The 26,491-nt window shown below is 41.3% G+C and overlaps 1 protein-coding gene across 3 annotated transcripts in view; it reads left to right on the forward strand.

Annotated features, from left to right (window-relative positions):
• LRRC1 (leucine rich repeat containing 1) overlaps positions 1 to 26,491 on the forward strand; it is a 133,480-nt gene that overhangs the window by 64,116 nt on the left and 42,873 nt on the right. For all 3 annotated transcript variants that reach the window (XM_058734276.1, XM_058734278.1, XM_058734277.1), the window contains exons 3-4: positions 18,047 to 18,125; positions 22,422 to 22,511. In XM_058734276.1, coding sequence (XP_058590259.1) covers positions 18,047 to 18,125; positions 22,422 to 22,511 — 169 coding nt within the window. The remainder of the gene's footprint in view (positions 1 to 18,046; positions 18,126 to 22,421; positions 22,512 to 26,491) is intronic.

The raw sequence follows: 26,491 nt of genomic DNA on the forward strand, positions 1-26,491 counted from the left end.
ACCAGAGGGGCTGAGGAGACAGATCTCTCAGGGGAGGCCTGTGGTAAGTGGGGAGGCAGCAAACCACTGGAAGGACTTGCATGGGTCCCTGGCAACCCTCCTTCCCTCAGCTAACTGCCGTTTGAGTCGTGGTCTGTTTAGCTGGCTAAGACCCAAGGGGCCAAGCATGGCAAGGGCCTGGGCCAGTCTGAAGTTAGCCCTAAGTTGAGTCAAATGCCATGGGCATGTGCCTTATCATAATTGCAAATTATCATAATTTGCTTCAAGAAGTCCCTACTTGCCCTATGCCTCCCCACACATTTGAAATCATCACTCCTTTCAGGGGCTTTGCACATTGGCAACTAGAGAGAAACGCTAACTGTTGTGCTTCCTTTACACCAAGGTCCCTGCCTTTGGATTTTGTCATGGACTGGTCAGCCTTTGGGTTTGACTAATTGGAGCGTGGCAAAGAGATGTCCTCCTTGTAGATCTTTGGCATTTTCTAAGCAGATGCTTTGGTCTTCTGGAGCCCTTCCCTGCTGCCGATTGAATTTCATCTTATCTCTAAAATTCTTCTTTTCTGTGTTACCAGCTGTTTTGACCTTCGTTAGGGATCTATATGGGAAGAGATAAAGTCAAAGAAATGTTCTAAATAAAGGCATCATATTTCATAATGAAAAGCACAACAAAATGAATTCCTGGCTAGAATGTATGTTTCACCAAGATAAGGTACATTGGAGCAAGAACAGTTTTAAAATAAGTTTTATTCATTTCTTAACTATTTAACAATCACCAGGTATGTAAGTTACATGTGGGGAGCTAGAGATGGCAAGTCGGTTTAGTGATGGCCCTCGAGGGATTTAGGGCACAACGGTGAAGGGACCAAGTCCATCTGTGATACCAGGACAGTGTGGAAAATCCTGTCTCAGAGATATGCCTGAAGGAGCCTGGAGAGGGAGGATCTCAGTCATTCCTGGGAGGGATGACACTCAAGCTCTGAGGTATAAGTAGCAGGTAGAGATGAAGTTCGGGAAGGATATTTCTGGGCAGATGAAATTGCACGAGTGTGTGTCTGAAATAGCGTGATGAATTTGGGAAATGCAAAATATTACTGGAGTACATGGCAATGAGATCATGAAGGTTCTGTATACATGGCTAAGGAATGTTTTCTCGAAAGCTCTGCGGGACCTCTGAAAGGATTTCCAGGAGGGGAATGGCTTACATGTCACCCTGGCACTAGCAGGAACGTGTAGTTGATTGAGGGCAGCCTTGATGCAGGAGGTCATGTTGAGGGTAGAAAGAGCAGAGAAGGGTGCAAGAGAAAAGGAGATGCCAGAACAGGTGTGCGGGTGACAAGTGGGAGGCTTGCTGGATGTGGAGGGGTAGGGTGAGTGGGAGGATAAACTCCCACTCACCACTGCAGAAGAGATGGGAGACATTAAAGATCAAGAGGAAAGCTGAGTTTATTTGTGGGCATGTGGAAGGTGAAATGCCTTTGGGATATCTAAATAGAGACGTTCAGTAGGCAGCTGAATATAAGGATCTGAGGCTCAGGGGAGAAATTTTAGCAGATGAAGGTGTGGGAGTCATCCAGGTGTAGGTGATGGTTGAAGCCATGGGCATGAATGACGTCACTCAAGGAGAGGGAGCAGATATGGTGTTGGAAGGGGGAGATGAGCACGCATAGTATTACTGTTTAAAAGAAAGCAGAGCAGCAGGGCCCCTTGTAAGATTCTGAGAAGTAACAGCAGGATGCTTTGTCAGTATTGTTGACTGGGGTTGTAGAAAAGGCCCAGCGAGAGAATGGCAATCATTGGATTGAATTATGGGATGGAGAGGAAGCCTGCAGATTAATGGGTGAAGTTGTCCTGGATGAAGGTGTAGACACTGGCTGTAGAAAGGCAGCACCTTTGGAAGCACCACCATTGGAGGACTGATGAAAAACAGGAGAGTCACAGGAGCTTAACCAAGGGTGGGACCAACGGCAGGGAGCACATCTGGAAAGGCTGCAGTGTAAAAGGGAATGGAATGGTCAATAAATGTGGACTGAAAAGTTTCCATTGGTTTGACATCTGCGAGGTCATCTGTGACAACAAAAGCAATGTCAAAAGTGGTTTATAGCACACATTGTTTGTTTTTTTACACTTTTCCCTTGACTCTGAGAGATCAGAGGAAGGCTTGAAAAACACCAACAATCACCATTTCCAGGAGGAAACAGCAGCAGTCACTGTTTCCTGCTGGATCTGCCAGTTGTGAGGATGTGAGTGATCCTGATGGTGGTGTATGTCTTGGACAGCTGACCCTATGACATAATTAATGGAGAGATTTCATAACTCTTTGGGTGTAATGTGTACATGTTTGATCGATGTCTGGCATTGGAATGAGCCATGCAGGCTTTGCTGCTGCCACAGAGAGGCAGACCCAGAAGGCAAAAGGTGGGGGTAACCAGCCACCAATATTCTCTGTCTGGAGTCTCGTCATTAGCTATGGCTAGGACCAGAGTAGACTCAGGACATTTTAAGCCTGCTTATTCCATATTAAGTGTTGAAGACAACAGACAAAGTTTCCTCCTTCCAAGACCCTTTTGTGATTGCATTTACCCATGGTGTTTCCAAGTTTACTTTACACCTTGCGATTACAAAACAAAACAAATACACACACACACACACACACACACACACACACACACAGTATACAATCATTATAAAAACTCAATGGTGGCAAGTAAAGGAAAAGTCAACAACCTGCCCTTTCTACTTCCAGATTCTCCTGGCCCTGGCTGAGGTTGCCAGTGTTGGGTATCACACTATAGTGGGCTTATTTTAAAAAAAAAATTTTTTAGGGGTGCCTGGGTGGCTCAGTTGGCTAAGTGTCTGACTTCAGCTCAGGTCATGATCTCATGGTTTGTGAGTTCCAGCCCCGTGTCAGGCTCTGTGCTGACAGCTCGGAGCCTGAAGCTTGCTTGCTTCAGATTCTGTGTCTCCCTCTCTCGCTGCCCCTCCCCAACTTGTCCTCTCTCTCTCTCTCTCTCTCTCTCTCTCTCTCTCTCTCTCTCAAAAATAAACATTAAAAAAATTTTTTTAAAGTTTACTTATTTTGAGAGAGAGAGGCAGGGAGGGGCAGCAAGAGAGGGAGAGAGAATACCAAGCAGGCTCTACCCTGTCAGCATGGAGCCCAATGTAGGACTTTGAACCCACAAACCACAAGACCATGACCTGAGCCCAAATCAAGAGTTGGGTGCTTAACCGACTGAGCCCCTCAGGTGCCCCTGTACTGGGCTTGTTTTTATGATACTTCTGTTAGTCACTGGATTATGGATCACAGTGGGCAAAGAGTGTGTGTCTCTTATACCTCTGTCTCCTTACCGTCCACCATATAGGTAGTTCCTTAAATAAATGCATAAATGAACAAATGGATGAATACATGAACAAGTGAGTGAATCTCTTAGACTTAGCCCTTGAGACCATTCCTTCCATTGTAATTTCAGAGAGAAACTGGCTACGAGAGGAAAGCACCTATTTTTGTCACCTTTTGATGTGTAGGAGCACTTATTATATGGATGGTACTGTGTAATAAGGTCCAGGCTCTGTAGTCCCTTTATCCATCCTGGGGGTGCAGATTTCGTGAATTATGTGAATAAAATTAATCTATTCAGAAGCTGGTAGATGACTGGCAGAGGTGACAAGCTTAGCATTTCAATGGAATTAGAAGGTGGGATATTTATAACACATTTTAGATTCTTAAAAAAGGATTAAATCTGAACTTTTACATTGAGTTCAGTCTAGAAACTTTAACTGTGCATTCTATCTGTGTCAGGCAGTGGGGTACTATCACATGTATTGCAGAAGGAGGAATGACAAGCCACATTCTACCCCCAGAAATGTTCAGACCCTGTGGGAAAAACCATATTTATAGGTTTAAAATGGAAGACCAGAATGCCCTGCTGATCATCAGACCACAGAAAAAGGGGCTTTCAGGAATGGTGAGAGCAAGTATTCTTTCTGCCTAGAAACTTAGACTTCGAATTATGGCCTTCATTCACTTGGAGCAGTGTTTCTCCAGATGGGCTTGAGACTGCCTATGTTAGAATCCTTGTTAAGACTGCATATTTCCACCTTAGATAAGGACTATGCAATCAAACTTCCAGGGCATGATTCCTGGAGTCTGCATTTTAATCTCCAGAAGAACTTGTCTGAATTTAAATTGGAGCTAGGAGCCTAACAGAACCTTAATGGTTCCTGGTGGGGTCACGATCCTGAACAGCATTAGGCTAAAAGGATGTCTTTACAACCTGACCTTTCTTGCCTTCAGTCAAGTCCATAGAATAATGGCTTTAGTACAGGAAATGATTTTTTACTAGTCCAAAAAGCAAGTGTCTATTGTAAGAACCTGAATTACCCTTTAAATAAGCAAACATTGGGGCACCTGGGTGGCTCAGTCAGTTAAGTGTCAGACTCTTGATTTTGGCTCAGGACATGATCTCTTGTTTAGTGAGTTTGAGCCCCGTGTCAGGCTCTGTGCTGACAGCACGGAGTCTGCTTGGGATTCTCTCTCTCCCTCTCTCTCTGCCCCTTTCCTGCTCATGCTCTGTCTCTCAAAAATAAATAAACAGTAAAAAACAAAACAAAACACTGAGTTATGAGAAACACTCATTGTAATTCTAAGAAAGAACTCCAAAACATTTAGCCAGTGGCAATGCCAGAAGAATGTATTTGCATGCCTTGTATGATGAATACTTTAAGGGGTAACACCAATTTTAATGTATAAGTTCTATTTCTTTTTAAGAAGTTAAATGAATTTTAAATAGCATATCCTTTCATCTGTTGACAGCTTACAAAATTTAAGCCTTTAAGGTCTTTTTCTACAGTATTTCTTTGAATCATTTAAACATGTTTTTGAGCCCTTTTTAGAATACCTTTTGCATGCTGTTTTCTAAGTTAGCCTCTTTTTTAAAAGGGTTACTTTTGGAAAGGTGTACTTGTATTACAGGTAAAGGGATTTCTTAAAAATTTATCTTACCTAAAAATGAGGAGGAGGCAGCTAAATTAGATTCAAACACGCCCCCTCCGTCCTTTCCCCATCTTCAGCCAAACAAAATAGCTTTCCCTTGTTACTTTGCTGTTTTCCGTTCCATTTGAGGCAACTTGACAAAGCCTTCCATGCACACAGTCTTTACATGTTGGCTCTCTTCAATCTGAGAGCAGAAATAGCTTTCTGATGGAGGTAAATTATGGATGGGAGCCATGAATAATTGTCAGATATGCACTAAAATGGCCAGGGCCTCATCATTAGTGGTTCCTAACATGGCTGCACATTGGACTCAGTACTTTTTAAAGTACTGCCCTAATCCCACCCCAGGTTGATTTATTGGAATCTCAGGTGGTGATTGGCCCCAGGTGGTTCTAACATACAGTCGGGACTGAGAACCAATTAAGTTAATTAAATGCCTCAGCATTTCTCAGAGGCAGCTATAAGACCCTCTGTATCTGAATCGCCAAGAGTGTTGGGTTAAAAATGCAGACTCCTACGGTGGACCGTAGACCTGGTGAGACAGTTGCTAGGAGTGGGTCCGGCCCTATCATCAAATAAGTGCTCCCATTGATTCCTCTGTACTCTGACATTGAGAACCCCCAGCGCCTGGGGACACTCAGTGGTTTCCTTAGACCTGGGGTAGGGATGTGCATTGGGAAAAGGTGGTGAGAATAATTGAAAAGCCATGTTTTGGCTAGTTTATCTGGGCCAAAGAGCTGCTCCCTGCGCTTCTGGAGAACTGCATTGTTCACTCCTTGCCTTGCACCCTCTCTTCTATTCTGTGTACTACCCAGAGTGATTTGAGGAGTCTGAATGACTCATTCTAGCCTGTGGTCAAGGCTGTCAATTGACAAACACTGTGCATGGTGTGGGGGTGTGAGAGGAGAACACTGAGTTTATTAGGATGGTTATTTCAGCTGACAGAAGTCACATTCTCATGTGCAAAGATTAAGTATACTTAAAAAGGTTAACAGGAGACAGCAGGGAATCAAACCCATAGAATTCATGCAAAGGAGTGGTTCTGACCACAGGCCCTGATTGGCACTTTAGGGGAGGGAGTCTTGTGGTCTAGAAAGGATGGAGGAAACTTGGGGCAGAGTTGAAGACTTAATTTTTGGATCAGAGCATTCCTCCATTCGAAGACTTAGAATTTCCCAAGAGAATTTTGATGCATAAGTATCAGCAGTTGTAATTTTGCCCATATTAAATGGGAATAATTAAAATGAGCTGCAATTTTGAGTGAATGTTGAAGTAGGAGATGAATACAAATACCGTTTTGTGTTTTTTTGTTTTTTTTTTTTAGTTTTTGGTATTTAGTTGCTGTTACTGTGAGGTTTAAGTAGACATTATTCAGAATTTTGTTCTAGGAGGAGGGTAAGTAAAAAGAATGCCAGTCGCTCCACATAATTTTTCCCCTTCCCATTATTCTGTGTGAAACCTAACACATACTATTCTGTAATTTTTTATTTTTATTTTTTTTTACTTTTTGGTTAATTTATTTGTTCTTTGCAAATCAGGATCTTGTATCTCAAGACATATTTGTGTTCACTTAGCTAAAACTCTGCTGGGGAGGAAAAGCTGAGGTGTAAAGGTTATTTTGGTAATTGTGGCTGGAATTAGGTGAAAACCTCCTGGGCTGGGAAAGTTTTTTGGCAGCACAGGTTACCAAGACCCTAAAATAACACTTTGACAAAGGCCCCTCTGTGGCGCCTTCCGCCCTGCACTGTGCAGAGAGACCCGTGTCCACCTTTCTGCCCCATGTTGTGCCTGTGTCCATCTTCCTTTCACAAACACGGGGAAGGCTGCTGCTCAGGCAGGATTTGTGCCTTTGTCTACAAGGCTGGCTGCCTCCTGGGCGAGGCTGGGGTGGTTGGAATAATATGATAAATGGGATGATGCCTTTGAAAAAAATTTCCATTTAGCATTTTTCCCCCCTGCTGCACACCCAGAGGAACAGCTGTGGCAGCAAATGCAGACTTGAATCATGCATTCATATTTAGTCTTGTTTGACAATCCTAGATATTTTTAAGCAGGATCAAGTCAGGCAACCAGCGTTACAGCAGTCAGACTGTCTTAATCAGCCAGCCTGTTTGGCACACAAGGACCTTGTTTTACCCAAGTAGTAAATAATTCTCAATGAAGCAATATGATGCACCGAGTGTGCCCAAAGTCACAACATTCAGTATTTTACTACAGCCTGTCAGCATCTCTTTTTACATGTTTGTTCTGTTCACCACTCGTGGTTTATTCCTTGTAATGTTTGAATTCTGTGTTTGGCCAGGTCTTGACTGGTGTTTTTTTATCCATAATAGGGTCCTACATTCCATGCCAAAAGGACCCTCCCATCTTCCTTCTCGCCCTTAATGCAGCATTGCCTGCTGTGTGCATGATTCTTTTTTTATTTATTTTTTTTCTGAGAACGTTTCATATTGTGACAACTTGTTTCCTTCTTAAGACGATGGGGTTTTGTCATTTGTCTCTGCTCTGGATAAATGGCTCTCATCCTGTGACTCTGCTCTCAACTAATGGGCCTTTTTTCTCCCAAGACCCTCTTGTGCCCCTTCCTCATAGCCAGGGTTCCAAAGTCCACATTCTGCAGGCCTCCCTCACTCCCTGCGCTGCCCCCTTGTTGCCTTCTGTGCAAAGATGGGATTGAATGCGCTTCCACAGCTTTCTCCCATTTCACTTCTGTCTGCCCCTCTGCTCACTCTACAGGTCCCCCCCACTCCAAAAAATAAAAAAAACAACAAAAACCCCCAAACGCATTAAAATATACCAAAGTCAAGGGAAAAGTTTTTCACTCAAGCTGCAAACTCCTTTTCTCACGCCCAGGCTTTTTGAAGGCATACGGCCCCAGGTTCTCAGGCTCATAGATTTAATGGGGCCTTATAATTTTTTAAAAATGGGACTGTGACACAGGATTGCTAACTCTATATTGGTAAGAAAAACTGTCAGTGTCATTTAGTCAAAGGCAAAGAGGTTTCAAACTTCCAGTCAGGATATAATCTCTGATTAAACAGAGGACAGAGGACAGAGGACAACAGTCCTTTTAAAGAAATAAATTTGGCTGGGGTGCCTGGGTGCAGTTATGCATCTGACTCTGGGTTTCGGCTCAGGTCGTGATCTCACAGTTTGTGAGTTCGAGCCCCACATTGGCTCCAAGCTGACAGTGCAGAGCCTGCTTGGGATTTTCTGTCTCCCTTTCTCTCTATCCCCCCCTCTCTCAAAAATAAATAAACATTAAAAAAATCATGTTTAAATAAATAAATTTGGCTTCATGGTCAGGAAACCTTGTCACCTTCTCTCCAACTTCCTTATCTGCCAATTATGAATATGTGTCTCCAACTAGAATATGGCCCCTGCTGCTTTACTTTCCCCTCCTCCTTGTCTGGCTTCTCAACTTTTGTGCTTTGACTTCCCCTCAAACCATTATGTATGTTCTCGCAAAGGCGACAGCATAATCCTGGTAGCCAGGTCAACCTTTTCCTTACCTGATCCTTATCAGTCTTGGTGACACTCTTCGCTCCCTGACTTCTCAGCTCTTCCCTCTGCCTGTTGGGTGCCCCCTGCCCCCAAACAGGAGGTTCGCTCTTCCTTTCTCCCCAGACTGTGCGTCCACCCCCACCTCTGTGTGGTATCTCAGAACTGCAGACTTGGGTTTCTATCTCCTCTTTCTCTCCATATTCATTTCCTCGGGGATCTCTTATTCCAGCGTGTTTGGAACTCATGGAATCTGACTGTCCAGATCCTTAGCAGTTACTTCACAGTCTTCCTCAGCCCTGAGGCAGATGGACTAGAATTTCAAAGCTCTCCTCTTCTATATGTCAGCAGAGGGATCATGGACAATTTAGTTAATGTTTTCAATCCTGCTTCTTCATCTGCTAATGGGACCACTATCTCAGTATTTGTTGTAAGGATTAGAGATGATGCACACAAAATGCCATTTGCAGTACCTGGTACATAATGGGCCCTAACAGTGGCAGCTCTTATTTGGAGACACACAATCAGGTTATATAGCAGGGATCAGAGGGGAATAGTTCCTCTTTTTCAGAGCAATAACTATCACTTTTCCTGATCTTGATCCTGTCCTCTGCTTTTCTCCCAGTGCCTGACTTGCCACTTGTGGCTAAGGTAGCAATGACAACAACTGGAGGGTGACTGATTTCAAAAGAGGCTTATCTGAGTACCAGGCCATCGGGTAGCAATTTCAAATCTTCGTCTAAAGTAGAAATATTGTGCCAAAAGGTATAAGGTGTCGATATGGTTGAAAAGAAGGCATTGTGTATGTGCGTTTATGTGCACACATGTGCATGCACTGTTGATGCCATGGTGGCCAGCTTGAGCGGAAGTGTCAGCTCAGCACTGGCCAGGGCCAGCCATGGTGCTCATTTTCTCACCAGGTGTTCAGGGAATTCAGTATGTGAGCAAGACGATTAATTCGCTAAGTTAATTCCTCTGTCATAGGAGGAGACAGTGTTGCATGGGAAGAAGATCAAGTTCTTTATGGGGCGGCTGGGTGGCTCAGTGGGTTAAGTGCCCAACTTCAGCTTAGGTCATGATCTCACAGTTCATAAGTTTGAGCCCCGCATCAGGCTCTTTGCTGTCAGTGCAGAGCCTGCTTCACATCCTCTGTCCCCCTCTCTTTCTGCCTCTCCCCTGCTTGTGCTCTCTCTCTCTCTCAAAAATAAACATTTAAAAAACATAAATACTTCAAGTTTTTTGTAATCTTGTATTTTGCTGTTTTGTCATCCTCGTTATTTAACATTGTTAAATATTGCAAGTGCTCATTGTAAAGGTTGATAGTTTCCATGAGAAGCAAAACCCAAGTGGGCTTGCATCACATCTTATACGTTTTCCCTTCGTAGACTAGAAATACAGATGGAACTAAAGTCCAATGGGAAATTGTTCATCTTGAACAAGTCTTGAGCAAGTCTTGAATGTCAGTGCAGAGTTTAGGGAAGGTGAACAGTCTCTGATATCCAGGTGCATGCTTGTGAATTGTTGGATTCCTGTTAGGTTCGCCTCTGCCCCAATGTCTTTGCACGGCAGTTCATGGGGTGGCTTTCTTTTTGATAGTTTCATTTGTTTATGCTGCATTAATTTTTGTTTGTTTCTGTCATAGTTTAACATGAGTGATGTGGTATTGAGGTACTGTCCTAAATTCTTAACAGTTCATAAATTACACGATTCTTTGCCTAAGATTGGATACTAATACCCAAGACTTATTTAAAGACTCAGTTCTCTCTCTTTTGACAGAAGTTGTTGATGACATTTTCCCCCTGGTCTCAGTGTTATGTCTGGGGTGAGGGAAGGGCAAGGAAACATGCCCCAGACTCCACAAGTTAATATACAAAGGTACCCACGCTCAAAACCAGTCAGTGCTACTTGAGGAGAGTTGCCTTTTTCTCACCTCTTTTAGTCCTTTCCGTTTGTGTACTTTACCAGGTTATCCTGTACGTTATCTTATTTTACCTCTCAATAGCCCTGGTTGGCAGATGAGGCAGATAAATCCAACAACCCCTTTATGAGGGACTGGAGTCTCAGGGCAGTGGACATTTTTCTATGTGAGGTGAGGATGCTGGCCCTGGGTTCTCTCTTCTGATCCAGCCCCAGTGAGGTGAGTAAGGATGTTTTGTTGAATGCCCACCTGTTAAAGACCTACACAATGGTATATTCTAGGGAGGTACTGGAGATCATTGTAGATCTGATCCCTGAACTAGTTACTGGAGGACACATCTAGTGGGGAAACAAGGTTTTGAGTAAATGTTTATAGGTAGTTAGCTTTGAGCAAAGTGCTTACTCAAAGTACTGGGTACTTGGGAGGCCCAGTCTTTTGGAGGGGATTCAGGGAAGGTTTAATTGAAATTCTTTGACACTGTCAGTCAGTCAGTCAGTGACATTGTCAGTAGTGTTGATTAAATTCTTTCTCTTAGGAGCTACATTAAGCAAGAAATAATGATGAAACATTTTAATATTATTTACTTAATCAAATGCTACACTTAATTTCAGTACTGTATCATAACCAAAAGTTGCTAAAGATTAACCATATAGCAGAATTCAGTTTAAACCTTCTTTATTACTTTGGTATTTTTTGTTGTGTTTTCTTAAAAGTGGTTTATTTGGTTTTGTTTAATCAGAAGAATTAGGTAAGCAAATGTTTAAATCTGTTGTAAGCTATCAGATGGGGTGATGCACCTTTCCTCTGGCTCCCGTCTGTTGAGCTTCTGAAGATTCAGAGGCACCATCACCCTTGGCTTTGTACAAGTAGCACATGGCAGCGGCTGTTGGCGGTAAGGCAGTTGGGTTGTGTTTTGCGGTTTCTCTTGACCTCACACGTTCTTTTTCGAGACAAGGCAAGTGTATGGTGAGCACAGGCTCTGAGGGGTGGAAGGCCTAGGTTCAAAGCCTGATCCTCCTGCTTGCTGGCCCTCACCCCGTTCCTCATTATGAGAATGGAAGTGATAATAGTAACGTTCTGAGTTACCGTGAAGACTTAGAGGAGTTAATTTGTACAAAGTGCTTAGAACTGTAGCTTAGGACGCTTTTAAGTGCTCGATAAGGCCCAGCCGTGGCTGTTTTTCAATCACACATTTCACAAAGGGTCCTCAGAGTGCAGCCGACCTGGAACCGGGGAGAAGAAACTGCTCTACGCTTGGACTGAATCCAAGCCCCTGACCTTGCTGGCACCTTGTACTAATTAAGCTAACACAGCCACCTTGCTGCGGGGCTAGTAGTGCTGATGCAATAAGTGTAGATGATTGCTTACATAGCTCTTGCCTCATTTTCAAAAGTAAAATTTCAACTTTCCATTTAATATCACCGGAAGCTTAAAATGTCATTCTTCGCAATTTTACAGAAAGATTGATAGAATGGGGGTAATAACTGGCTTTCTTTAAACATTCCTAGTCTTCTTCGACTTCCTATGTCCAAATGCTGTCAACATGAATTAGATGATCCTAGAGAACAGCCGTGACAATATCTAAGACTTCTGTTTAGCTTAGCATTTCATGGTACTCTCCATGGAGAGAACCTAGTATTCTAACTTACTAACATCAGATAGGTCTCCAACCCAGGAGGAAAAGAGATGCTATTTATATAGAACAAGAAATGCCAGTGAGTAATTAGTTTATCCAGAAAGAACTTGTGTGATGTATGGGGGCTATGGTCAAAACAGGCTGTCTATGCGCAATCCTCCATGAAAAGAAATGCCTTGGAAGTTTGTAAACTCACATATACATAGAAGGAGACCGAGAGGTCCCTCAGGCTAATCTATCTCCATCACAAGAGGATGGTGTTAGCTTTTCTGCAAAGGGTGTGATCCACCACGAGGGTTCTGGGCATGTGGGAAGTGAGCCCTGATTCCTCAAGGAAAAAGGTGGACTAGGTCTCTGTATTTGCAGGGTTGAGGGAAGTGGGGGAAGTAGACTCTCAGCTTGATGCGTTAAGGATGTCCAGAAATGAACATGAGTACCAGGGAGGGCAGGGGGTGTCTTTTTACAATCAGTTTCAAATGATAATCTCTGTGGGGAAAGCTGTATTCTGTCCCAGAAGCCCTGGGGCTAATGGTGCCAGGATTGTTGTCTCCCTGGAGGTGTTGAAAGTATTTTGCACTGACAGAGTTTAAGGTTAATTATCCATTTCCTGTGTACAGGCGGTAGTAATGGTCACATTGGTAAACTACTGTTTAGATATTTTTATTTTTTAAGTACACTTACATCTCACTAATTTGAAGCAATTCTGATTCAGAAATAATGATGGCTTAGAGTGTGCCCAAATTAAAGGTTATCTTAAGAAAGTAGTAGGGAAAAGATTACTTAATTTTAAAATTATTCTCATTTTATAAATACCAAATTTTATGCTTTTATTCTGAGACATGTATGAGACAAAAACCAGTTTGAATTAATGAAAAATAGGATGATGATGATTATTTTTTTGTTGTTTCACTCTATATTGAAACAAAACTAAGCTGAATATTGGCAAGTAGAAGTTTTGAGGTACATTCCTTAATGAGTAGGTGAAAATCTCATTAATTATTTCTAATATTTTTATGTAAATAGGTATTTCTTTAGGGGTTAATCATTACTGCTTCTCAGATAGTTAAAACAACCACAAAAGCCCTCTAAATCCTCTCATCTTTACTAATAATACTACTCTTCTTCGGAATTTTTGGCCTTGAATGGAAACCAGTGGTCCTCTCTCCTGATCTCTCCTAAATATTAATGAAAGAGGTCAGAGTGCCATGTGCTTTTATTCATGCTACTCTGCTTTATCCTTAGATAGCCCTAAGCTGGAGGTGATTATCCCCTTTTTATAGAAGAGGGAACCCCTTGTCTACCAAAGTAATTGTAAATAGCTCAACCTAGCATTTGGTAATCTGCTATCAAAAGATAGCAGTCTTCTCTCCAGATACTCCCATATTGATATCCTGAAGTTCAGGCATAGCTGTCTTTTCCCAGGGCTTACCCTCTCCTCACTGCATTCAGTGTCCCATTTGTACTTGGTTTCTCCTCTGCTCTTATTTATTTTGTTCAAAGCGTGAGTGTCCTTTGTCTAATTTTCTCTTTTCTTTATTAAACTTAATGAGGCACTGAAGGTATGATGTGCTAGCATTAATTAAAAAATGTCTGTTGGTGATCCATTTTACAGATAAGGAAATTAAGGCACAGGTAAGTTAAGTAGTTTGTCTGAGAGCACAAGCCTAGTAAATGTGGAAAACTGGTGCAGCTTGTTCTTATGTCTTTTTAGATTTGATGGAGGACAAAGTGGATGCAGGGAGAGACCATTTAAGAGGTCTATTATTATGACCATCTATTATAGTCATCTAGATGATTTGGGCCTGATCTAAGTTGATAATAATAGGAGTGGGAAGAAAAAGATAGCTAAGGAAAATAATTAGAGAATATGAGAAAGATATGGAAATTGAGTGTAGGAATTGGTATGGGGGAAAAAATTCAAATTAGGTTTTTAATGAGGTTGGTGGTCAGCCTGGGTTTCATTGAGAAGGTGCTATTTATATACTTTTTTTCTATGTTTATTCTCACACCTCATATTTGTCCTGAGGAAAAAATTTAAGAATCAGTCAAAGGGGATTTCAGCTGGGAATAACCTGTAAGCTTTATACTCCCTCTTGTCAGAGATCTGGGAATAAGCAATTTTCTTAGTGGTAAAATGAAGATAATCCTGACCTTATGGGGATATTTCATGACTCAAGTGAGAGAGCAGCTGTTCTTGCAGAGACTTATTCATTAGCTTCTCATTCATTCATTTGGCACCTGTGTCAAAGCTTAAGCTCATTTCTGTGTCAGCTTTAGGGGAACAGCGACAGACAAGACCAACAATATCTTTGTTTCCAGTGAACTTAGAGTTTAAAAAGGGAGATTGACTGTCACCAGTTAGTTAAAACTGTAACAGATCTCACAAAGGTGAAGCCTGAGGAAACTGAGAGTGGGGGAACCCAGCCTCATCTTGGGACTCATGGAACATGGCCCTGAGGATATGACATTTTAGCTGGGTATGTAAGCATAAGTAGATGTTTTCCTTCTTTAGTTTTTTATTATATTTTTAGTAACCTGTAGCAAACTGGTACTCAGGACTCTTCACACCACACCATTGCCTTCCTTGCCTGTACCTTTTTTCCTTCCTTCCTTCCTTCCTTCCTTCCTTCCTTCCTTCCTTCCTTCCTTCCTTCCTTTCTCTCTCTCTCTCTCTCTCTCTCTCTCTCTTCCTTCCTTCCTTCCTTCCTTCCTTCCTTCCTTCCTTCCTTCCTTCCTTCCTTCCTTCCTTCCTTCCTTCCTTCCTTCCTTCCTTTCTTTCTTTCTTTCTTTCTTTCTTTCTTTCTTTCTTTCTTTCTTTCTTTCTTTCTTTCTTTCTTTCTTTCTTTCTTTCTTTCGTCTTTTCCCAAGCAAATACATTTCTTTTTCTTCCAAGTTCTGAATGTGCACGTGATGGAAAGAAATGGTCTTGGGAGTCAGGAGACCTGTGTTCTGTTTGCCGATTTGCTACTTCTCCTGTGTACGCACGCAGTATCCTAAGGAGCGAATGCCTTCCTATGAGCCAGACCTCTCTCTGTCAGCTTTGTGTGGACTGAGTCCAGCTGTATTCTCTGGAAATTGTTTTTGTTACTCTCAGATCTCCAGATTCTAGCCCAGTCCTGATCAGAGTTTCTCACAGCCGCTTTTCATGTGTTTCCTTGATAGGCCATCTTCCCAAGCTTCAGGTCTGAAGAGTGTTAAAGACTTGTACCTAATGGACATACATTTTTCTCTTGCTCTGTTTCTATGCTTTTTTTTTTTTTTTTTTTTGTCTTAGAGCAGCAAGCTGCTGTAAAATTTGTATTTATGTGTCTGGCTTGATCTTCTTCAGCCCTTGTGAGGTAACTAGTATGGCATGTGCACCTCTTTCCTCAGTCTTATAAAAACTGCTCACCAAGACCTGAAGTAGTGGCATAAAAGGGACTGTCATGGACTGCACAGGACAACTGGCATCTTTCAGACCAAGGAAAGCCATGGTGTGTCATTTCCTCACTTGCCTGGAAAGCAGTGCTTACTTTGTAATGGATGTTCATTCATTCTTAAGCACAACAGTTCTGTGATCCCAGCATGGGAGGGTCAAACAGTGAGATAGTCCTGTATGATGAGGAAGTCATTTCATCGCTCTGAGCCTTAGTGTCCATTTTGTACAATGGAAATGAAAATAATTTATTTTGAGATGAAATAAGGTAATGTATGTAGAAGGACCTTCCAATGTATTTGTACCTCAGGGCCCACAAATATTCGTGTATTTTAAAAATCCGTTCCAGGGGCACCTGGGTGGCTCAGTCAGTTAAGCATCAGACTCTTGATCTCAGCGCCAGTCTTGATCTCCCAGCATAAATTCAAGCCTCACATTGGGTTCCACACTGGGTGTGAAGCCTACTTTTAAAAAAAATTCTAAAAATCCATTCCAGACTCAACTGTGTGTGTATGTGTGTATGTATGTATGTATGTATAGCTATTATATTTATGAAACTGGGATCAGAGTGTTTGCTCTTTACTACCTCATATGACCGTACAAGGCAGAGAATAGTGTGACGAGAATGTTACCACAAACTTAAATGATTTTGGCTTTTAAATTTGAACGAAAAGCTTTTATGGAGTTTCTGATTACTTTGTGGTTGCTGGAGCAGGGCATCCTTTTTTCCCCCAATTTCTCCCTTCCCTCCGCCACCCCTAGTTTAGAAACAGTAGGTATGTTTTGGCTCAGCTTGCATTTGTAGAACTAGTAGAAGAAACCTCATGGGACCAGGAGAACCTTTTCTGTTTAGTTCTTCTTCATATTAGTATGTCCAAAATAAATGTATTCTCGAAATCAAATGCTATGAAATAAACCTTTAAAGCCCTAAAAGCTATAACCCCACATTTCATGCCAAGAGAAAGAGGAATTTTAACAATTTTTGGTCATTTTAAATTCATAATATTTAGTAGCCAGTAAACATAAGGAAAAATATTCAGCCTCATTAGTAATAAAAGGAATATAAAACAAAATGTTGCCAGACTATTTTTACTAATAATACAGGCAGTTTTGAAAGTGTAAGAGAGAAAGGAGGAAGAGAGATGTTGAATCGGACACCTTGTGCAGGGTGATGGAAGTATAAATAGATATAACTTGGCCTCCTCTGAGGCAATTTAATAGTACTTATCAAGGACTGTACGGTTGTTAATGCCTTCCATGCAGTAATCACAATTTTGGGAGCTTAGCCTAAGGAAGTCATCAGAAATGGATATAAATATAAATATAACATCAGGAACTTGGAAACAACCTAAATGTCCAACAATAAGAGATTGATTAAATGAAGTCTGAAAATGTATGCAGTGGGTTTTCTGCCATGAAAAATGGCAAACTGTTTGGACAAATAAAGACAGGAAAGATTTTGTAAAATGTGCAGTGGAAAAAAAACAAATCAGCATGAACTTATAGTTTTTTGAAATATAACATGTTTATACACACTGTATGTGTGCATGTATATGAGGACAATGAAAAAAAAGACATCAGAGTAAAACATTATCTCTGGGTGGTGGAAATGTTGGTGGTTTTTATTTTCTTTGGACTTTTCTGAATTTTCCAGATGGTTATACTTATAATCAGAAGGAGAAAGTCCATAATTTAAAAATGCATACTCTAGAATGCAGTGTACTGACACAACTATGTGAACATGTAAGAAAAAAAAAAGCTGAATGGGAATTATGACAGAATACCATCAATGACTTTTGATAGGGTGATGGGACTTGGTGGTGGTAGTGTTTGTTTGTTTGTTTGTTTTTTCCAGTTTCATTGAGAAATAATTGACAATCATCACTGTTTAAGTTGAAGGTGTGCAGCATGATGGTTTGATTTACCTATATCGTGAAATAATTACCACATTAGATTCAGCTAATATCCATCATCTCATATAGTTACAGTAAAAAGAAAAGAAAGGAAAAAAAATCTTCTACTTGTGATGAAAACTCATAGGATTTACTCCTTTACCAATTTTTAAATACATTACAGAGTAGTGTTAGCTGTAGTCACCATGTTGTACTTACATCCCTACTACTAATCTTTCTTATAAGTGGAAGTCTGTACCTTTGACCACCTTCATCCAATTTTTCTCCTTCCCTCACCCATTGCCTCTTGTAACCACAAGCCTGACCTCTTTTTTTGTGTGTTGTTTTTAGTTTCGTTTTTAGATTCCACATATAAGTGAGTTCATACATTTTTTTTCTGGCTTATTTAACTTAGCATAATGCCTTCAAGGTCCATCCATGTGTGTTATTTGTTTTTAATATTTTTTCTTTAATGTGCTTCTACTCAGAATATGTATCTTCCATTAGGAAAGCAAGTTTTTTTTTTAAAGGAAAGCAAGTTTAAATAATTGTAGAAAAATACTTTAGAAATCCATGCCACATTTGAATAGAGATAGTACTTACTAGATACTCTCTTGTCACTGTGGTCCGTCTTGAGGATGGTGAAAACTATTAACAATGGTGGTAAATGATAGATGTTTTCTTTGCTCCTACAGATATTCCTGAAATTCCAGAAAGCATCTCATTCTGTAAAGCACTACAGATAGCTGACTTCAGCGGAAATCCACTGACGAGGTAACCTTTCTGCCTGCTTTTCTGTATGTAGTACTAAGGATATCCTTTTTGGGAACCAAGCCATGAATACAACCTGGTTACCCATTGTGTAGGTACCTAGATGGATGGCTGTCTTTATCAAGGATGATTGACTTCATAGAGATTTATTTATAAATAGCACTGTGCAATGAAGGGCACACTGTGCTATTGATGGAACATTGAAAGGATATTGGTAGGGGGTCAGGGGAGGCACAGTGGAGTGGATAAAACAGGAGTGAGAAGTGCATTTCTCAAGCAGTATGAAGCATTGGAGTAGTTCATAAATCCTCTATTGCTTATGTTGTCTTGTAGGATGAGACTGAGTTCTGAATTCCCAGAAGAGCTTCCCCTATAGTTATCCACGGAGAAGTCCTAATAAGGGATATTTTTTCCACCCCAGTAACGAAACATATTACTATCTTAGCTTTCCTCTAATTCTCCCTTTAAAACAAACAAACAAACAAACAACTCTGACAACACCATTATTTCCTTACTTTAGCGATAGCTGTGAGGATTTCTTTGGGTTTATTCCTCTAAATAAAGCCACCTTATCACTGTTTTACTACCGATGCCAGCCTTGCCTGTTCTGGTATGACGCAGCACATTGCCTGGGCACAGCTGAGCCACCCTCCTCGTGGCTCCTGGCTCAGTCATGAGGCCACTGATAACTGGCTTCCAGGTTCCTGTGTTGCCAGGTTAGCTGAATTGTTGCCTACCTGGCAATTCAGAGATGGTCCTCAGGAAAAGTTCCAGATGTGTCTCTAGGCCAGGTAGGTTCATATCTAAGATTTCTAAACTCTCTTAGCAACCTCAGGAAAGAGGTACTTTTCCCTCTTCCCTTCTGTTTTTGTTTTTTTTTTTTAAGCATATAGGAAAATTGAGATGAGATTAAAGTTTGGGATACATATTGCCCATATGAAAATTACTTGGGTATTCTTGGGTATGGAGTGCTGGAGAATGCCCACTTAGTGTTGCTTTTGCCATTTCTGCTATTTTTAAGAAGTAAATGTTTTATTTTTAAAATTTTTTTAGTGTTTATTTTTGAGAGAGCGCATGCATGCGAACGCTTCGAGCCAGCAAGTGGGGGAGGGGCAGAGAGAGAGGGAGGCACAGAATTCCAAGCAGGCTCCAGGCTCTGAGCTGTCAGCACAGAGCCGGACACGGGTCTCGAACCCACAAACCATGAGATCATGACCTGAGCCAAAATTGGATGCTTAACCGACTCTAGGCACCCTGAAGTCAATGTGTTTTACAAAATACTTTTGGGATGCCTGGGTGACTCAGTCGGTTAAGCGTCCGACTTCAGTGCAGGTCATGATCTCATGGTTTGTGAGTTTGAGCCCCGCATCGGGCTCTGTGTGACAGCCTAGAGCCTGGAGCCTGCTTCGGATTCTGTGTCTACCCCTCTCTCTTCTCCTCCCCTGTTTATGCTCTGTTGCTCTCTCAAAAATAAACATTAAAAAAAATTTCTTTTTTATTTTTGTCTTTTGAATTTCAGTGACTATATTACTAATAACATCTATTTTTATGAAAAATAGTAAACGTAGTAAGCTCTAACTCATCTCTGTCCTCAACTCTTGTCTTCTTTCTTAACCATTGTCCACACAATTGTCCCTCTTCTTCAAACCTTTCTGGAGCTCCCTGTTTCTATACGATAAAGTGGTGTCTCCTCCAGGTGCTATGCAGCCTTCCCTGCCCTGTATCTGACCTTGGCCTATCTTTCCATGTTCATTGCTTTCGGTTGCCCGTGTCAGACGTCATGCTCTGCTGTTACAGAGTGCTCATAGGTTATTTATTTCACTCTCCTCTTTTTGCACTCCTGTAAGGTGTACACGGTGGGGGGGGGGGGGGGGGGGGGGATGGGCATTATACTTCTTTGGGAAGTCTTTTCTTACTCTGCACAGTCCCCTTCTCTGGCCTTCCATTATGCTCTGAGCATACCTTTTTCCTAACACTTTAAATTTATATATTTTATTTTATTAAAAAAATTTTTTTAACATTTATTTATTTTTGAGAGACAGAGGGAGACAGAGCACGAGTAGGGGAGGGGCAGAGAGAGAGGGAGACAGAATCTGAAGCAGGCTCCAGGCTCTGAGCTGTCAGCACAGAGCCTGATGTAGGGCTCTAACCCACGAACCGTGAGATCCTGACCTGGGCTGAAACCAAGAGTCATTCTCTTAACTGACTGAGCCACCCAGGCACCCCCCTTGAAATTTACATTTGAGTTATCACCTTGACCAAGACTCCCCAATTAGACTGAGAAAGTTTACTTGTATTCTTCTATTATTGTTTTATCTCCAGCCCTACCTTAATTTCTGGAATGGAATAAGCACTTTCTAAATGGCTGTTGAACTGAACTAAGCTGTTTATCCTTAAGGCAGCTTGTAGGGTTAGGCAGCTGGGAAATACTATTATGCTGCCTTGGAGGATTTTTTTTTTTTTTTTTTTTTTTTTTTTTTTTTTTTTTGCCATTCAATCTTAATCCCCTTTTCTACCTCTTTAGTTTTCCTTTTCTAATGTCTGCTGACACATGGCTTTACCATTCTCTCAAAACTCTCCGACCAGAACACACCCACCCTGTAGGAGGCTTTACTCCGTTTTCCTCCTGGCCTCATATTTGGGAGGTTTCTTAAAGTAAAGTCTTTTTGATTTGGCAGGTGTACTCCTTTAAGAATTAGGACAACTTATCTGTGAGTTGAAAGGACCTTAAAAATGATTTGGGTTGACCTGCTTATGCTATGGCTGAAGAAACCGAGGCTGAAAGAGACTGAATGACCTTTTGAGATGACGCAGCCTCTGAGTGGCAGCTCCGGCTAGACTTCCTTTCTCCTAGCCTGCCGTCCACGCTTCCTCCCCACACAGTGGCTTGGCACTTAACGTGAACAGCTCATAAAAAAGGAAATCATCTATTTCAAAATACCTTTTCCTTATATTTAAGAGCACTTTAGCTGCTTTTAAAATTGTAAAATGATACGTACTTTACAGTACAAACTCAGGCAGCAGGTAAGTTGCATCTTTTTAAATATGAATAAAAAATCTTACCCCTCTTACACTGTGGAAGAGGTTTCAACTTTGTAGAAAGTGTTTCAGTGATAATGGACTATAACTCTCATCTTGCAGGGCCTGGATTTGTTTTTGAAGTTTGGAATTACCTATATTATATGTGAAATAGTACCACAGAATTTGCTTATTATTTTTTAAATTTTATTAATTTTTATTTACTTATTTTTTAAAATTTATTTAGAGAAAGAGAGAGAGCAAAGGTGGGGGAGAGGGCCAGAAGGGGGTGGGGGAAGAGGGAGGGAGGGAGGGAGGGAGGGAGGGAGAGAGAGCGAGCGAGAGAGAATATCTTAAATAGGTTCCATGCTCAGCTTGGGGCTCAGTCTTACCACCATTGCTTGGATCATGACCTGAGCCAAAATCAAGGGTTGGACACTCAGCTGACTGAGCCACCCAGGTGCCCCTAGAGTTTTCTTTTTAAAAAAGGAACCTAGAAAGAGGAATGAAATGAAAGATTCTAATGTAGAGACTATCAGTAAGGCAAGAAGCCCCCCTCCTCATTCCTACCTGAAACAATGAATTCTATGTTCTATTGTCTGTATTAGCAGATTTATGTATAAGGACCTTTGGCATTTTAGAAGCAATGAGATCTTTTTAACCCTATTTTTTTTTTTCCTCCCTAACTGGAGGTAACCATAGAAATACTGAAAGTAAACTTTCTTTGTAAGTTTTTAAATACTTTTATTTTGAAAACCTCACTCTTCAGTAGCATTTAAGGGAAGTATAAAGAATGTCCTTTTGTGTAGAACATAGTGAAGCATAATAATTATCTCAAGTGATTGGCATCTTAAGTCAAGTTAAAAGAAAATTATTAAGAAAGTAGCAGTTGCTGTCAATTGATCAGTTCTAAGTAATCCATAGCTTTGCTGTGGCTATTATAATCTACAGAAAAAAAGCCATTATTAAGCTGCTGTCCTGTGTTTTATTATAATCTTCTGGGCTAAATTAGTGTTAGAGCTTGCGTATCTTTCCTGGGTTAATTATTCCTGGATCACCCCATCAAGTATTTTTCATGCCTCTGTACTTCTCGGTAAACTGAGTCTGGGCTTCTTTCCTTATCGATGTCTTCTATATAGGAAGACCAGGCAAATATGCCACTTAAAATGTAATTTTAAGTTATTTCAGTGAGAATATGGGAGAAATCATTATATTTGTGTCTGATGTACACTCTATATGCACTTTTCTTTTTCAGTTAACATTTTGTTGTTGCTGTTTCAGATTGCCAGAAAGCTTTCCTGAATTACAGAATTTGACATGTCTCTCTGTAAACGACATCTCCCTGCAGTCCCTGCCTGAAAATATCGGCAAGTAAGTGTTTATGTGAGGACAGGAGAGTGTTTTCATCATCCACCCCAGCCTCCTTCTCTTTTACAGCTCTTATCTTTCTATTCCGAAAGCCTTTTACCCAATCTTTAATCTCATCCTCAAGAAAGATCATAGCGAGACTCCGGGGTTTTTGCTTTCGGTTGACCCTAAATCCCAGTGGTCAAAAGGGGTAATGCTGCTGCGAAAAACCTAAATTTATTTGGACATGTCCTTCAAACTGATGGATTCCAGAGTAGTTAACTTAAGTGAAGAAAGTAGCACTGGTCATGTACATAGTTTATAAATCCTGTTGGCAGCTACCACTCTCAGTACTTTGATCAAACATTTACGGAGTATGTACCCTGAACAACGGCTGCGTCTGCCAGTGTCTGTGCACCTCAGACCTGAAAATAGCGAGTAGGAGTGGTGTCTTTGGAGAGCAGGCGTGGAATGGGGAGAGGGACACGGGATGGGATGGGCACACTTCCATGGTGCCGGCTTACAGGCTGGGGAGGACAGCCATGGCCAGAAATAAAATCCTTTGAAGAAAATGTGTGCGGGCAATTAAATGTTCTCTTACACATTCTCACAGATGAATTAATTGAATTAGCAGATCTTTTCCATACCTCCAGGACATCCAGTGGGTTAAATCAGGCTGACAGCTCATGCTTTACCACTTAAAACAAAAGTGCAACGTGGCCGGCCGAAGCTAGTGGACCAGTGTTCCCTAGTGTCATAGAAGGTTTTCCTTGTGTTCACGTGTCCTACCTGAGTTCTAAGACAAAACAGAAGCTTTGGTTTTGAGAACTGCAGTGTATCTGACAGATGTCTGTTCTGCAAAGGGTCTCTTTCCAGAAATCTGTGGGAGTGGACTGCTTTTCATAGACAACTTTGCCCCCTCTCCCTCCTATACAGGCGGAAGACAGCAGGCTGACCCCGGTTTGAGCCGGCAAGATCATGTTTTCTGAGATGCAAGCTGTTTAAACATGTTGCCAGTAGACTTGCTGATACAGATTTGTGTCCTTAATGTCTCAGGAGGGGAAGGGGACAGGAAGCCCCAGTATACTCTGAGTTGATGGTATCTGTTGCAGAGGAAACAATCATGTTTTACTGTGGGTTTCTTGACTTTTGCTGTATCAAGATTCACATATTTCTAATTAATATAATAGCCATTTATTTTTATTTATTTTTTTATATAATTTATTGTCAAATTGGTTTCCGTGCAACACCCAGTGCTCATGCCAACAGGTGCCCTACTCAATGCCCATCATCCACTTTCCCCTCTGCCCCCATCAACCCTCAGTTTATTCTCAGTTTTTGATAGTCTCTTATGGTTTGCCTCCCTCCCTCTCTGTAACTTTTTCTCCCCCTTCCCCTCCCCCATGGTCTTCTGTTAAGTTTCTCAGGATCCATATATGAGTGAAAACATATGGTATCTGTCTTTCTCTGTATGACTTATTTCACTTAGCATAACACTCTCTAGTTCCATCCACGTTGCTAGAAAAGGCCAGATTTCATTCTTTCTCATTGCCAAGTAGTATTCCATTGTGTATATAAACCACATCTTCTTCATCCATTTGTCAGCTGATGGACATTTAGGCTCTTTCCATAATTTGGCTATTGATGCATAGGGGCACTTGTACACCAATGTTTATAGCAGCACTTCCAACAATAGCCAAATTATAATAGCCATTTAAATGCCTAAACTGACTCCTCCTCCTCCTCCCCTTCCTCCTCGGAAGTCTCTGGAATCTAATTCCCTTGATACTCACCTTCCCATTCTTTCTTAGCCTACCACTGCCCACATGTTCATCCCTTCTATCCCCCCATTTATGTCTTTTTTAAAAAGGTTGAATGCTTTGAGAGAAAATACATTCTTTTTTTTTGAATAAGAGGGCCTTTCTCACTCCCCACTACATTGTGTTAATAGAGAATGCTAGTTAGTAGTCATTTTAGAATAAATTACATATTCTTTATTCCATCTTTTCTGTTAGTACGTGTACCTGTTTTTGCCAGTGTTCAGGATTTCTTGTGTACCTGCGTATCCTGTCAGTAATAAGGGTAGTGTTCTGTTTTGTTTTGATTGTAGTCTTAATCATCTTGTGTAACTGTTACAGCCTTATGTATACTGATTGCTTCCAAAACAAACTGTCACTCTGAACTTGAAGCCTGTGGTGAATCATCACCTAGGAAGTAAGAATATGGGGCAGATGAATGAATCAACTGATTCTTACTAGGTCAGTTTGTGAAAATAAATGGGAGATAGCGAGTTTCCTGTTCCTGGTTGTTAAAAAAAAAAAAATATATATATATATATATAGGTATATATTTTATATATTAATTAATATATATATTTTATATATATATTTTAACCAAAGCAAGAGATTCCATGATTTCTATCTGTTGGATTTAAGATTTTGCATACTAAAGTAACAGTGAGTTTTCACTTGGTAGAAAGAAGCAAAGAACAGACTCCGTGGAGAAGCTTGGGCACCCCTGGTGTCCTAGACCGTGCCAGAAAGGCCCTTTAAGCAGTTGAGATGGCGAAATGTTGAGGAAATTGCATATATGCATAAGTATACTACGTTTTAAGCAAATCCTTACTTGAAACTTACAAACTTTCCTCATGAAAACAATTCTTCAGTTTCCCAGAGGATTCCCAAACGGTTTCTGTAGGGCACTGAATCAAATATTTAGTAACCAAACAACTATTCAGAGGTAGTATGGTTTTATAAATAAGGCACACATATTTATTAAAAAAATTTTTTTTAATGTTTATTGATTTTTGAGAGAGACAGAGACAAAATGCGAGTGAGGGAGGGGCAGAGAGGGGGAGACGCAGAATCTGAAGCAGGCTCCAGGCTCTGAGCTGTCATCACAGAGCTCAAAGCGGGGCTTGAACTCACGAGCTGTGAGATCATGACCTGAGCCGAAGTCGGACGCTCAACCGACTGAGCCACCCAGGTGCCCCTGTAAGACATACATATTTCATATTAAAAAAAAAAAAAATTTGAACACGAAATGGCTGCCATCTGAATGATCATACTTGCTGTTATCTTTGTAGATTCTGAAGTGGGAATTGTTGCATAGATTAACTCTGCTTATTTCTCATTGGTCAGATGAGTCAGCCACCTCAGTATCTGCCTTTTGAGCAACAGTGAGAATGGGACCTCGGTTTCTCTTTTTGGCGCCTAGCACAGTACTTGGCATGAACTGGGAAAGCTGTGGATTTGTCCAGGTTATGGGCCCCTCAGGGAGGGCAGGAGCGTCCCGCCTGGAGACAGCCAAGCCTTTATCTAGGGCAAGCTGACTGCAGTCGCCTTGAAGCTGGGGCCACCTGTGAGCATCTGCCCACTAGTGCATTTGGTTTGCCAGTGGTTGGTTAATGTGAAGAGCATTTGGAGGTTGATGGCAGAGTTGGAACTGGAGCACGGCCCCCCTGGTCCTGGTCCTGTGCTTTCTGCTACTTCATGCACCGCCACTGTAGCTCAGGTGGCTCTCATGGCCCTTTGGGAAACAGACACATTTTCTTAGTGCTCCTGGCCATATCTGATGGTGCCATTTATTAAGTAGGTAAGTCCAGCCAACATAATAAGTATTTTTATTCTAACAACCTAGTAGCTGTTTGAAAAAATAATATATGTAAATGGAAAGAATATTTTTATTTCATTTTAATTTTTTTATTTAAAAATATTTTTTTAATGTTTATTTTTGAGAGAGAGTGAGACAGAGCACAAGCCAGGGAGGGGCATAGAGAGAGGGAGACACAGAATCTGAAGCAGGCTCCAGGCTCTGAGCTGTCAGCACAGAGCCCACTGCGGGGCTCGAACCCACAGACTGTCATGTCAGATCATGACCTGAGCCAAAGTTGGACGTTTAATTGGCTGAGCCACACAAGCACCCATTTATTTCATTTTTAAACATTGCCAAATATTTGCTGTAGGATGTGGGTACCTGCTGGACACCGCTCAGCCTCTCAAAAT

Source organism: Neofelis nebulosa, chromosome 6, assembly GCF_028018385.1.
Source record: "Neofelis nebulosa isolate mNeoNeb1 chromosome 6, mNeoNeb1.pri, whole genome shotgun sequence".
NCBI lineage: Eukaryota > Metazoa > Chordata > Mammalia > Carnivora > Felidae > Neofelis > Neofelis nebulosa.